This window comes from Erithacus rubecula (genome assembly GCF_903797595.1).
Source record: "Erithacus rubecula genome assembly, chromosome: 3".
Lineage (NCBI taxonomy): Eukaryota > Metazoa > Chordata > Aves > Passeriformes > Muscicapidae > Erithacus > Erithacus rubecula.
In genome coordinates, this window is record NC_136689.1 from 48,835,790 (window position 1) to 48,850,571 (window position 14,782).

At 38.2% G+C, this 14,782-nt stretch overlaps 1 protein-coding gene across 1 annotated transcript in view; it reads right to left on the bottom strand.

The window, feature by feature from the left end:
- The window catches only part of CNTNAP2 (contactin associated protein 2), a 1,078,336-nt gene that overhangs the window by 80,354 nt on the left and 983,200 nt on the right, over nt 1–14,782 (bottom strand). Inside the window, exons 18-19 of the mRNA XM_079302400.1 lie at nt 10,545–10,763; nt 7,783–8,019 (exon numbers count right to left, since the gene is read on the bottom strand). Coding sequence (XP_079158526.1) covers nt 7,783–8,019; nt 10,545–10,763 — 456 coding nt within the window. The remainder of the gene's footprint in view (nt 1–7,782; nt 8,020–10,544; nt 10,764–14,782) is intronic.

Consider the following 14,782-nt stretch of genomic DNA (forward strand, 5'->3'; position numbering starts at 1 on the left):
TAAAGGGGGTTGAATGCTGCTGAAATGTGAGGGAAGTTTCCATGCACAACTCTTTTTTCTGTAATATTTGAAATGCTGTCTGAAAAGATGACTCTTGAGCATCAGGTATAGGGCACAGTAAAGGTCACTCTGCAAACCACCCTTTCAAGGCAGAGGACTTAGGGAAATGAATGTGGTGCTAACAGATTTGTTTTCTTCAGAAAGTAATACCTATTTTTACACCAATATACAGTGCAGTCACTCCCTGTTGACAGACTTTTCAAATATAAACACTTTGGGCTGGCTTTGTAGAAGAACCCAGAATAGGAATTGTGGATAGTGGATTTATCAAGCAAGGTGCATGTCCCCAGTGTGAATTGCACATTACAAAATTGTCCAGCTTCAATTTGGAAAGGTCATCCAAAACTTCCACAGAAAATGCACATGTACCCAGAACTGACAATGTTATTTTGAAGGTTATGATTCTTCAGTCATCTCCACAGTTGTCCTTCTCTCCCCACTCAGCCACTTTTATTTTTGTACACTCTCATTCTATCTGGGATCAGGAGTATTGAAACACTGGAGGAAAAAAGCAAACAGCAACAAAACTACCCATTTCTTCTACAAAACTTGCAAAGTCTCATGACATTTCTGGGCTACTGCTGTAGACCCAAGAAAATGTAAGTAGGAATCTGATTCTTCTCTACTGCTTTTTACATCAGCGAAATGTCAATGTTGATTCTTCTGGTCTTAGGCAGTGATAATGACCCTGATAGCCATACAGACACATAGAGAACTTGTCTTCTTTCTCCATAACCTTTTTCTCACCTCTGAAAAACCCTGCCAGCATAGCATAGGTGTGGCTGAGCACAACTTCAGCATGATTTTCTATCTGGGTGCATATACATAAGAGATACAGAGCTCAGCAGTTCTTTACAACAATTGAGTTTGCTCTATGCTGACAGTTGGGATGGGAATGTTAATAGGAATTGTCATGAATTGAGTACTAGATATTTCTTCTAATAAATAAAGAAGCTGCAGATCTGGGAAGCTACCAAAAAAATACCAAACCAAACCCTAACCACCCCCCTCCCCCACCAACTTAAACACAGGACTTTTACAAGAGTGGCTTTGTAAGAACTGGAATCTCCCTTCTTTTGTAGGACAGCTCTCACTAACTCAAACTTCCATCTCATATCTTTTCAAGTAAACTGGACCTGATTTCTGTCACCTTTTACCTGGAGACCAAGGAGGAATTAAGGCTCGTTAGTTACTTAATGGGAATAGCAGAATATACCTGCCTTACAGAAGCTGGAGACAAAATCCTGGCAATTATAAAGCCGGAAAGGACATGAGAAATAGAGAAAGAAAAGACTCTCCTCTTCGTTCCACAAAGCTGACTTCTTACAGCTGTAAGCATGTCCCATCTGGAGGCCCTAAATGTCTCCTTGGCCCTGCTCAGACACAGTAAATTAAAAAAACACATCACTCTGTGGTGCTGTTTGCCAGTGCTCAATGATACGCCTACCCTGCATGGAGTTCTGAGTGTGAAGAGCAGCTATTTCCAAATCGGAAGCAAGGACAGTCGCTGGAGACATTCTAACACTTGATGCATTTACAAAGGTTCTTCAAACAAGGTGGATGGTTGAATAATCCCTCTTTCTTTCTTTCTTTTTATTTTTTTTTTATAATTTTGCATATAGTTATAAATATTGAATATAGATTACCAGTGCTTGCTTTTCCATCTTATGCCAAAAAAATGTGCTTGGCAGTACCTAAGACTGCTGCTACTTCCAGACTGTGGTCACAAAGGCTAAGACTTGTTTGCTGAGATACCTTCTGGTCATAGGGCACCAGTAAAGGGTCAGGATCTGGGAGAGAGTTTGAAAGCTCTGAAGGAGATAATGCTTGCCATTTTTCTGGTTAGCTCACTCAATATTTTATTCTACTTTCAGGCACATAGTATATGAAATCAGGAAGTGGGTATTTAAAGTTATTCTGCGTCCTCAAGTCTCATATTCTAGCTGCTCTTACTCTAATAGTCTGTGATGCATGTTGGAACTTTCCACCAAAGTACAGCAATTACTTGTGGATATTAATAGAATACAATCCTAGAGAGGACTTGCTTCATCTCTATGAATGTATCAGTACTCAGTATAAAATAGGCTTCCTTGAACAAACGGCTCTCAGAATAGAGGGATATACAAAATAGTGTGCACCAGTGAAACTATGGGGTGTTATCGTAAATCCATGCAAAGATTCCTTCTACCTTCAGTAGAACAAGATGAGTACCAGAGGAAATGGGGTTTAGCCACCTGATTCATTACACTTTCAAGCCTCTCCAGTCATTGCCAACAGGTAGATTCTGCCAGGAAGCAGTTAGATATGCTTAAACAAGGCTGAGCTCTGAATCTACTTTTTATTAGCCCTGCAAAGTTAGGCTTTATTCTACCTTTCTATACCTTGACAAAAGTATGCATGCCACAGAAAGCCTAAAAAGATCAGGAAAGTTGCAGTTGATTCTGTACTGATTTGAAAGTATTATAAATACTTGATCTAATGTTTGAGACAACAGACTAACAATCACCTCACTGTTTCCTTCAGCAAAACAATGCAATGTTTTTCCAACCAGCAAAATAAAGTAAAATAAAATAAATGAGCACAACCAGGGCAGAATTTGGAGGTGATCAAGTGTCAGTGTGAGTCGGTGGAAGGGTGAAGACCTGCTGCTTCCTGATTATATCTTGCATCTACTCAGCCTCATAAAAAGATATTTATCTCTTTGAGACATAGAAGGGAGCAGGAAAAGATGGAAATCTGACTGTGACAATGCAAAATATAAGTGCTTACAGGGTTCATACAAATATAAAAACAGACATGAAGGAGATAATTTTGGGCATTCTCTTAAGGGTTGCAAGAATTCACACTGAGAATCTGAGCTTTACTCCAAAGAAGAAAAAGGATTATAGCATCTCCTTGCTGTTTGTTAAGACAAATTGCATAACTTAAGAGAAACTGGAAAACTTTGAATGTACCCTTGCAACACACCTGAAGGCACATGAGTCATAGCACCAGCTTTTTGGGTTTTTTTAATGTTTTTTTCCCTCACTCCTAGTGGGTGGAATTTCTTCTCCTACTGTTGTTCCACTGCATTTCAATACCAAAGTAGAATGTCTTCTCCCTGGGGTACTTCCCACATCAGAATGCAGCCACATGCCCTGCATTTGACTTTTTTTTTTGTTTTGTTTTTGTTTTTTTTGTTTTTGTTTTTGTTTAAAAGAAAGGAAAGTGTTTGTTTTTTAGAGGAATGAAAATTAATTGTTTTCTTAGAAATGCTTTTATGATGATAGGACTGCTGTGGGTAAAAAAAACAAAAAAGAGAATTTATGCTTAAACAAAGGACAGGGAAAGGTCAGAAAGCAATCTGCAGGATGGCAGAAGCACCAGCTATTCCTCAGAGCAATTTCTCAGAGCAATGAAAGAAGTAAAACCAACTGCATATGCCTCAAATATGAAAAAACCACAGTTAAAATAGATGCCAGACTGCATTTTCATACTTCTTTTTTCCTTATAAAAACATAGTGTAATTTCCAGGCCACTACAACATCATTCACATTGGGATATGCTGCTGATAAAGCTGGAGACAATGCAATTTCTTGTCAGTCATCAGTCAGTGGCTCTAAGGACAGATTTCATTAGTAAAAGAATCCACAACATGCAAGGCCTGCTTTTATTGTGAGGTGTGTTAATTACTGATGAAGTATTGTATGGTGATTTCCTTATAGCAACGTTTTATTCCCTTTGATTTTCCCATCTCTCCTGCTAGCACTTTCAGAATGTAACCAACACCAAAAAGTTTACTGCAGGCAAGTGATTTCAATATCAAAATAAAGCTTTTGGATACGGAAAGTTTCCTGTGGCAAATGAACATCAATGGGAAGAGAAGTCTGTGCTATATTGCAAGGGTTACATCGTGCCACCTTTCACTCTGGCTGAGTGGCATATTTTTCTGGTAATATCTCATATGGGTTTGAATGGGACTTCAGGCACTACTGGTTATCAAGCCAACAGATTTATTTGGTCTGGAATATTTACTTAGAGGAGTGAAATAATGAAACCTAACCCTAGTCTATCCTGCAAAACACTAACCATGTTATTTTCTGGCAATCAATGGGAATTTCTATTGAAGGTGAAAAAGGAAAATGCTATTGCTTGCCTCATATTAGACTTACCCAGCTGTCTTGGGTTGCAATATAGGATGTGGCCAGAAATGTGTGTATCACCATCTGTTGAGGGTGGGTGGGGCAGTGATCCTTATCTCAGAGGCACATATTATCTGCTAATGGGCCATCTTTAGGACAAGGTGGGGCAATCATCTTTATCTTTTCCACAACCCACCCTCTCTCCAGGAAAATATCATCTGCTGCTGGGCAATTAACTCCCACTGTATGATTGATAACATTACATCATCCCATTGGGAGATGCTCTAGCCAGGGAGAAGAGCCAATCCTTTTCTATCTAGATAAAAACTGAGATTTTGAACAGCAAGTTATCTGTCTTTCCACTGGATTCCAGAGGAAAACTGGACCTTTCTACATCATCCCAGGACCTTCGGAGGAGAACTGAACACTTCTACAGGAGCACTGCTTCAACAGAACCACATCTGTCTCTGCAGGAGGACTGTAGCCACCATTTAATGGGACTGCTACCAACACCCTGACTGACAGGGTGTCAGGTTGCATTCTGACTCTCTCAGGGCTGGGATTGTTCTTTCAATACTGCATTTCTATTTTAATTTTCCTAGTCAAAACCTCTTATTCCTAATTCCTGTATCTTTGCCTGAGAGGCCCTTGATTTCAAAGTTATAACAATAATTTGGAGGGAGGGGATTTACATTCTCCATTTCAAAGAGAAGCTTCTGCCTTTATTGGCAGACATGTCCTTCAAACCAGGACACCAGCATTACAGCAACAAACAGCATACTGTGGTACATTTATAAAAGTGTTAGAGCAGTATTTAACTCTGTCATTATAAAGAAAAAAAATATTGATAACATGTTCATAGATGTTTCAGGTCTTTTACAGAGGTGAAAGTGTCAAAGTGTTAGTGAAAAAATGGATTGAAACATAAGAATTACAACCTCTTCATCAAAATAAATTAAAATACAATTTAGGGCATCCATTTCATTTTACAGAAAAAAATTCCAAACACCTTTCAAATTTTTATAAATTTTGAAAATATTTTTTAAGCTAAAATATATTTGGCTGTTTTGCCATTACTTATTTTGCAGTTGTTATGTATGTTTGCCCTTTGTTTCTAGAAAATACATTCATTCTTGTCTCATAGACCAACAGGACACAGTACAAGATTACAGGAGCTGCTATTAGTAAGAAAATGTAGGACTCCTTTCTTTCACTAGTCTAGGAAGCTTGACAGCACACATAAGTTTTTACAGTGATTTACTTGATTTAAAAGGCTTAATGCAAGTTAAATTGACAATGTAAATGTAATGGGCTGTAAATGAACTGTTCTAAATATCTCATTATCAGCACTGTTTGTTAGAGAGATTTTACAATTATTTATATCATAGGATGCCCCAAGCCAAATCTATTTTGTGTAATTTACACTCTAGCTTTTTCCCCAGTGTTCCATTGTTCTTTCTGTAGAGAAATCCCCTGAACCCACCCACACTAAATCACACTTGGGGATATTCTAGATGAGTACAGCAGTATTCAGCACTAACAGCTAGGAAATTGGCAATTTGCACCTTGCATACAAGATCTAAAAGATTTAGAGAGCCATTTTTAGCCTGGAACAGATCTGACATTAAATGCAGAGATCTGATGTCACGCTTAAATGGCAGAGCACTGTATGGCATGAGCACCAGCTCACTGCAAGTTTTACTGTATGCCCAAAGCATCCCTGTCAGAGCTGTGGGCCCTTGGCTGCAATGGGAGACTGATAAGAAGAAGAGTATAACATAGTATGATATTACTGCCATTGCTGTGGAAGTGCTTACAGGCTAGTCAAGACCAGGGTTTGCCTGTGCTAGGTGCTCAATTATTCCCCTAACGGTATGTTTTTATTCTGCTAGCTCCACATCCAGGGAAAACTAAACACTTTAACTAAGAGCTAGTTTTGGTGGAAGGTTGGGGCTTACCTATCCATAAGAAGAACAAAACTCTCATAAAGTCAATGTGATGAGTTCCGGCAATAAAGAAAAAGCTGCAAAGTAAATTCAATGAAAATGGCCTGGCAGTGTGTGAGCTGTAAGAAATTGACCCAATTCTAGCCTGAATGGGTTTCCTCTACCAGATAACTGCATTAGTGAACAGAAATACTAAATATGCATTACCATTATTCATGACAAACCATTTGCTATATCAACTGAGCTTACTGTATTTGCATTCTCAGGAGTTGTTGTATGTACAGTCCTGAACCCAATGGACATGTTTGATAATTTGCTTTTGAAACAACACAGCATAGTGAAAGCTGATTAAATTCCTGCATGTAAGCACAGAGGAAGCCATTACCTAAAGAAGCAGCTGATTCCCTTCTGCTGCACTAGAAATATATCATATTTATTGGAATTTATAAAATAATCATACCAGAGATTCATCCATATCTGGTGATGTGAATATTTGGTGATATGAAAACATTCCTATAGGGAATAAAACAGAGAGTACAATGGAACTGATAAAGGGGCTGATATCTTAGGCCTGATCGAGCAGAAACCGTGGGAGAGACAGGTACAGATAAATGCTCCCTGGGCAAGAAGTGACCAAAAAACATGTTGTGAAACTATGTGAAGAGATAATGTTACCAGGTGAGGTGGTGTCATGAAGAATGTGTAACCAGTGGGAAATTGTTACCAAAAATACAGCCCTGTATAAGTGCCATACAAGTAAAGAAAGGGTTGAAAATCAGAACATCAAAGGCCAGGTACTGTCTCCTACTGCCAAAATAGTTTCGTGAGGGGACTCTGGTGTCTGGTGACTTAGACTGCCTGTAGGATTCCTGGTTCAGAGAGGAAAAGCCTTGAGAAAACTTTAAAAATGACTAAGAAAAGCAGTGGATTAGACAGTCAAACAAAAAAATATAAATTAGTACTTTTCTTCTCAATTTTTGTTGTTTCCCATGCTCCTTGCCTTTCTTGCTCACATAGACCTGTGCATCCACAGTATATTGTTCTCTTACAACCATTGCTTTTAAAAATCCAGAACATATTTTAAGCATTTCCAAAGGACTGGCATAAATGTGGGAGCTCTGTGCCTTTCCTTATCCTAGCAGGTTCAACCCCTTAACCCACTTTGAGGTACTACAAGACTTGATATACTTACAGATGGATAAAATTCTTAAGCCAAATGCTGGCCTCCCAATATATAAGATATTCAACCCTAACATCATAGCTACATGTCTGAATGACTAGATAGCTTTTCTTTAAATCCATGTTTTACTTCTAAAGAAGTTACCGTGATACTGTACTAGTTGAAATTTATGGTTCTACAGCTCAAGACTATGGAATACCCTCTGCCATACTTGCTACTACTACAGGCATTCCTGGTGCATTTTGTTGTTGTGTTATTTGATTTAAACAGGTAACACCTAGATCTCATAATAGATGTGATTTTAAATAATCACATTTAAGTATACACATGTCTGTATAATTTGACTTACTAGCAAGAAGTATTAAACAGGATTTACTTGTTTATTTAATGAAGCTGAAGGATTGTTTCCATTGTGGTTTTTATTCCTCAGGCTAGTAGCTCCCCCCTACTCCACCTCCTGCACTGAGGCATTTACCTTTTATGCAGAATGGCCCATCGTAGGCAGTTTTGGAGCAGTCACAGGAGTACCCATTGTATTTCTCCACACACTTCCCACCGTTGGCACAGTACATCCCATAGCTTGTGCAGTGGCCAGAGCAGCCAGGCTTCACCCCAGGCGTGACCTTTGCTCTCTCTTCCAGGTCCAGTGTCACCCCATTCATCCTCAGGGAACGGATGCAGCCCAGGAAGCCTCGCTGGCCTCCTGCAGCACCTGAGAGGGAATGTTCAACTGTGAGACACTGAATGAATTTTACTGCTGCTGCTTCACATGAAATATCCTGTTAAGCCTGTGGTAACTTCTTTATAAGGGCAAGGAATTGCCTTTTCCTAATGAATTTCCTTTTCCTAGCCCTTTGATATCATACCATTAGCAAGCACAAATAGTAGTTTTTCCTCAGTTCTTGCTTTACACTGATGAGACATTTGAAGTTCAATCTCCTCTGTAAGATTTTCTTTCATTTTCACTTCAATATTTTTAGAGATAACAGTGGAAGAAATGGGCTTGGCTCAACTGCTAAGGTGTATCCTTTCTCTCCTAATGATTAGTAATGGTGGAAGTTAATAATAATGCCATAATATGTTATGCAGTGTTACATTTTTCAAAGCCACAATGGGCAAAGAAAGAAGTGAAATCCCCATTCTAGTTACAGTTGGAAATATTCACATGAATTTCCAAGAAACATCATGCTTACTATTTACTTATCAGAGCCTAGACTGAAGGATGGTACACTGAAAAACTACATTTGACAATCTGTACGGAGATGGGTTTTTATAGCAGTTTATAAGACCTGTCCTTTTTCATCCCTAGTAAACACTCACTGAAAAAAAAGTGATTTCAGGAAAGTCTTATTTGATGCTGGATTAGAAACAACAGACAAAAAACCCCCAAACTAAAAAATGTGAGTAAATGACAATGAATGCTGGCATCTTTTCTGCTCTACCCTCCTCTCTTTGATTACTGCAGTGCTGCAGGTGCCAGAGAGTTCCTGAGGAGATCTGAATCCTCATCACCACACAGCACAGAGGATGATATTTACCTGAATGGGGAAGAGGACTAAATACAAACCAGAGAGGGCTGCTTCAAACCAAGTACCAGTAACTGGATGATTTGGAGTAGGATTAGACAAGGCTTGGTCTCTACTGGGTGCACATGGCAGAGGGTGTCTTGGTGTGATTCCCTTCTACATAAATTCATGTACACTACTGTGATGAAAAACACTCTTTCTTCTCTCAGTGACTGTTCTAGCCCCTTGGACTCAAAAGTCAACACCCCTCAGTCCCTCTTGCTCACCCAAGGAAGAGATATTTCTTCTACAGAAAGTGAAGAATGAGACATCAAAACAATTCTTGTTCAATGTTACCCTCCAGTGTCCCAATATTCAGGTATTTATTTTGGGCACTCCAACTCAAATCCATCCTAGGTCTGACTCCAGGTAAAGTTCTCCAGCTATTCTCTGATACACATGCTCCAATCACCAAGTTATATGGAATAAATGTAATTCAGAAAGAAAAATAATCTGGTGCAGATTGTGACATGATTTTTTTTGGCAATAAAGGTACTAAATATCTCAAAACATTACTGGTGTTACAGTCAATTCAAAACTAACAAATAAAATCATCATTGTCAACAATTCTCAAAGAACTCAGGCTAGGAAGAAAATATTCCAGCTCTTCCTGTTTACAGCAAAAGGCTTGGTAATTTTTTAAAGGTTAAGTGATCCTCTTTTAAACAAACTTCATCTTTCAGCTTATTTTGAAACTGCCATTTACTAGGATTACAGCAGCAAAAGGAGAATCTGAGCTTGTAAATAACACCTGCACATCTGGTGACACATTATGCACAGTTTGCAGTGACACTGGGCTGATTACTAAAGCAATGAAGGCTTTAAATATAGTTTTAATTCATTTGGGTTGTTAAATGCTGACTAACAGGGAGAAAAAAGACTTATTTTTCTTTTCACATCCTTCTTTGCTTGTAACAGGTATCTAGAGAGGTATGAGAGGTATGCTTCTTTGCTCAACATTTCATGCAGTTCTGATTCCAGCTAATGACACTTGGCATGTCAGCACTTTGGAGCTGTGAGGCTAACAACTGGAGAAATACAAATGCTCCTGGAATAGTCTGCCCCAAACATAGCAGAAACCAGTAGCTCCAGAAAGCAACTGGACTAACTTGGTTCCAGGGAATGCATTTGTGTAACACTGTGGTGCTTTTGTACATTGAAAGAGTAAATAGCTCACAGGGCTAAAGGGAAAAGACTGCAGTGAGAGCTGTGAATGCAAAAGTATGGCCAATGAGGCTAAATGAGGCTGGAAGTGCTGCTGAGGCTATGATGGGCACTGCAGGCACATGAGGTCCTGGCAAGTACTCCACAGATGTTTCCACTTCTGTGGTGAAAAAGTGTTTGTGTGTTTAGGAAGAGACTCTCAGCAAAAAAGGAGTTTGGCATTGCAGTCTGTTGGAGGCACTTCCAGCCAGGAGATGGAGGAGGAGAGAGAAAGTAAGGACAAGTGTCTAATGCACAATATTTTTCTCTTAGTTGATCTTTGTATTTCTGTAATTATGGGCATGTTTTTCTTTTTTTTTTTAATTCTTTTTTATTTTCCTTCCCCTTCCCCTCCTTTGCTGTCACACAAATACTTGAGGAGCACAGCTTCCCAAATTCACCAACTGGTGCTGGCAAAGAACATTCAGCACTGTGAGTGTAAAGCCCAGCTTCCCCCTCCACATCTTACCAACGTAGAGCTGGCTGTACAATTCCAGCCGTGTATGTCCTTCTGTTGGAGCTTTCCTGACCTCCAGGGGTAGCTGGTCCACCTGCAGGCTGGCCTGCTTGACATTCCTCTCAGCATTGACCCGGTGCCACTGGTCATCGTTGAGCGGGTTGGGAGATCTCACCACGATTTCCACCGGCCCGTTTCCCACATCGAATGAAAAGGAAACCTCAGCAGCAGCTGAAATAGCAAGCAAAAGGTGTCCATGATTTGTAGTCTTACATTGGAAACACATTCACTTACACTTCCCAAAGAGTAAGGAGTCATAAATAGAAATGTGCACTGCTAAGTAATCTTCCTGAATTTTAAGCATGTTCATTTTTTTCTAAGTTGAGTAGGAGTTTGACTTTCAGAAGAAAGTGTCAGCAGACCCTCAACCAATTTCATTAATCTTTGCATCCTGCAGCTTTCCAGTTTATATGGGTTTTTTAAAGGAAAAGCATTTTGATTAACAAAGGTGTAGAAGTCAAATTTTTTTTTTTGAGGAGCAATTAATTCTTGCAATGAACTATGAATGCTGTGGTTAAGATCTATGTGACATTTTATGGCTGAAAAAAAAAATGGATCTTTAGTAAACCCTACAGTGCTGTTTATAGAGTATGATTAAAACCATGTTTAGAAATCTTACAAATGTTCATTAAGCCCTACAAGACATTCTTTCAGGTCATCCTTTGGCAAATATATAATCGATAAATATTGAATATTGAATGTTGAGTGTGATTAATAATATATGAACTATTTTTAATAAAGTAGTATAATTATGACTTTCCTATTGAGATTAAATTATATATCTTTGGGCTGCAAATTCTATTCTGTTGGCAAAAGATTGGAAGAGAGAGTTAAAAGAGAATGGATTATCAATTACAACATTCACAAACGAGGATACCAAACAGAAGAAAAGACAACAAAAAGTTTCATTTAATTTGTTTTTTCTACACACAGAATTAAAAAGCCAGAACTCCCTTTTACTTCAAAGCTCTCATGTGCTCAATTAGCACATGTTCCAGTACAGGGTTTCTGGTTAGGTTGAATTGATAATACAACTCCTATTCAGCAAGGCTATTAAATTGGGATAAGAACTCCACTCCATGTTCATTATCACTAACAATGCTGATAAATAGTTGGAAATATTTTTGTACATGATCTAACAGATTTTTAAGAAAACTGAATGGATAGGAATATTTTTTTTTTTTTTCTAGAAAGTGTGCTTCTAACCCAAATTTGTTGTACAATTGAGTTTTTTTTTTTTTTCAAAATTGGCTACTACTAAAAGAAAAAAAATCAAAAAGATGTTGTTCTTTCTGTTATCTGCTGTTCAACAATTTAATTTGTTGAATGAACCACCTTTTTAAGCCATGGATTTATTCTGTTTGTCCTTTAGCACTTTACAAGGCACAAAATCTGTATAAGTCAAAGCTTGCTGTTACAGAAATAAAGATGCTTAGTTTTGATGTCATTGTGTTTTTTAACTTCAGTGGTTCTGCCAATAAACTCAGGCAAAGTAGGAGTTAAACCTCTCCAGTACTTATATTGTATTTTGTGTTCAAATCTATTTTTGAGCATGTGTGTATAATTCTCCTTTAATTTTGCTTGAAGAACTTCCTCAGATCTCTTCACTGTCATGCTTGAATAGCTTCCCAAAAGCTGTCTGTCAAAAAGACTAAAATAAGGACTTCTTAGGAAACTTTTTCTCTTATTCTGAGGCAACTGATGACATTGTCAATACTACTAATATGTACCTTGACTACCGTCCATTCAGAATTTTTTAAAACCTCCACAAGAATGCTTCTTTGTTTGCAAGCCTTTGGTCTTCTGGATAGAAGTATTCCTAAGCTTTTAAAGTAAAGTTATTCTTATTTTAAAAGGGAAAGTGAAGAAAATTGGCAAGTAAAGATACTTCAAGTAGAAGCACTAGGTCTGCATTATCTAACTTTATGCATGGCTTTAAACTAAAATTTGTTTCACAGCCTTAAAGATATATAATTACATTTGTACTTTTTTAATAAAATTAACCTCTTGAAAATGAATGCTAATTGTATAAATTTATATTAGGTCATTTTCAGTCTATGTACCTGTGAGATGCTGAAAGTTAAGACAATACCGCATCTATGGACTTCCTGATTCTTTCTCAACCAACCTAAAAACATAATTCTCATACCAAAGGCAAGGAAATGTATTTAATACACTAAAGGACTGAAAAACCCAAGAAATATGTCAGTGAAACAGATGGGCAGAGGCTGCAAACAGAATGTCTCACATGCAAGTTATGTTACTGGTTCTGTCTCTTTATTCTTGGTCTCACTTTTAGTTTATGGAATAAGTACTTTCCAACCAGGGACATCTCTAGGTAAGATGACAGGTGTTAACAGAAATGGATGAATATCTGACCACAGGCACATTAGTCAGAAAATGAAGATAAAAGAAATTTCACACCCCCAAAAATGAGACATGTGACCTGATAACAACTGACAAGCAGAAGGCTAAGGTACTCAGCATTCTTTCTGTCTGAGTTTTTACTGGCAATTGCTCTTCCCACATCTCTTGAGACCCAGAATCTCAAGGCTTGGGGAATGAAGAGTTCAAGGTTGGCTTTGAGCACACTGTGCTGTCCCCACTCCTTCTTTATCCTTGTGCCAGCTTTACTGCTGAACAAGGTGTTGTTCTTTTGGTCAATGACCAACTGTCCTGGCTGTGTTCCTTTTCAATGCCTTTGCTACCCTCAGCCTCTGTACTAGGATAGAGAGAAAGCTTTGGCTCTCTGCAAGCACTGCTCAGCAAAAGGCAGAACACTGGTGTCGTATCAATGCTCTTTTAAGCACAAATCCAAAACTCACCACCATATGAGCTGCTGAGGAGAGAACTAACTCAGCCTCAGCCAGAACCAATACAACATCCAATTTGTTCAGAAGTTTGGTGTAACTTCTTATATAGAAGACTGGCAATTATTCAGCTTTTCTCCCTAAGTATGTTATACTTTTCAGTCTCTGTCTACACATACAATGCTTGCATGATACAATCTCTTTGACTCAAAAATATTTTTATCGATGTGACAGTGCTATTAATTTGTCAAACATTTGAATAGGATGATTGAAAAGATATCTGACAAACGTGCATATGTGACTATTTATTCCCAGTGACTGACCCAGCACAGAAATTTTTAAAAAAATATGTAGGAAATGAGCTGCAAAAAAATGACCAGAGATTTGTACTGGTCACATTTTAGGTAATAAAATGAATTTTCATAGTAATAACTTTGTTTTCTAGTCTAGCAAATACTGTAAAACCAAAGCCAGTTTTTCTAAGAAACGAGAATAATGGTCAGACTTTGAAAAAATGTCTGAAACTGCCTAATTATTGTTAAGGAAAAAAAAGTTAATATGTGTTTTAATTTATTCAGGTTTTGTGATGAAAATTTCAGAAAATTGAACAGGGGGGAACTTTTATGTACTCCTGCTACATATATTCACTCAGTACACAGGTTTGTGGCTTAGTTTTACCCTTTCAGTGCCTTGCACAATTACATATAATTAAATCTGAGCACATTTCTTTCATTGATTTAATTTTCTAATGTCTCAGGATGTTGTCAGCCAACTGTTCAGAACACAGAAGAGCAACTTTGGCAAACAAAATTCCCTTATCACTCTTTCTTCTGTGTTGTTTTTAGCTTTATTAAGCTGTTACCATTTCCTCATCTTAAATCTACAAGGCATTTGCCCATAAAAATGGAGGGGTACAATTGAACCACTGTGCAGGAGGACCTGGATAGGCTGGAAGAGTGGGCTGACAAGAACCTGTGAAGTTCAACAAAGACAAATACAAGAAGGTCCACAAAGATGATCAAAGTACTTGGAAACCTGTTGGAGGAAAGCCTGAGAAAACTGTGTTTGTCTAGCTTTGAGAAAGAAGGCTTGGTGGAGACCTTATCACCATTGTTCTGGTATTAAAAGGGTGACTACAAAGAAGAAGGAGGCATCCTTTTTATAGGAAGTCACATGGAAAAGATGCAGGGTAATGGGCACAAGTTACTCGTGGGGACACACAAGAGGGAAGTTTTTCACAAGAACAATCAACTACTGGGATAATGTCTCCAGGGAAGTGGTAAGTACCCCAACACTGTACACTTTTAAGATTCAGGTAGAGATGGTGCTAGGACATTTTGTCTAGACTGCTTTTTTTAAAGAAAAGTTGGACCACATGGT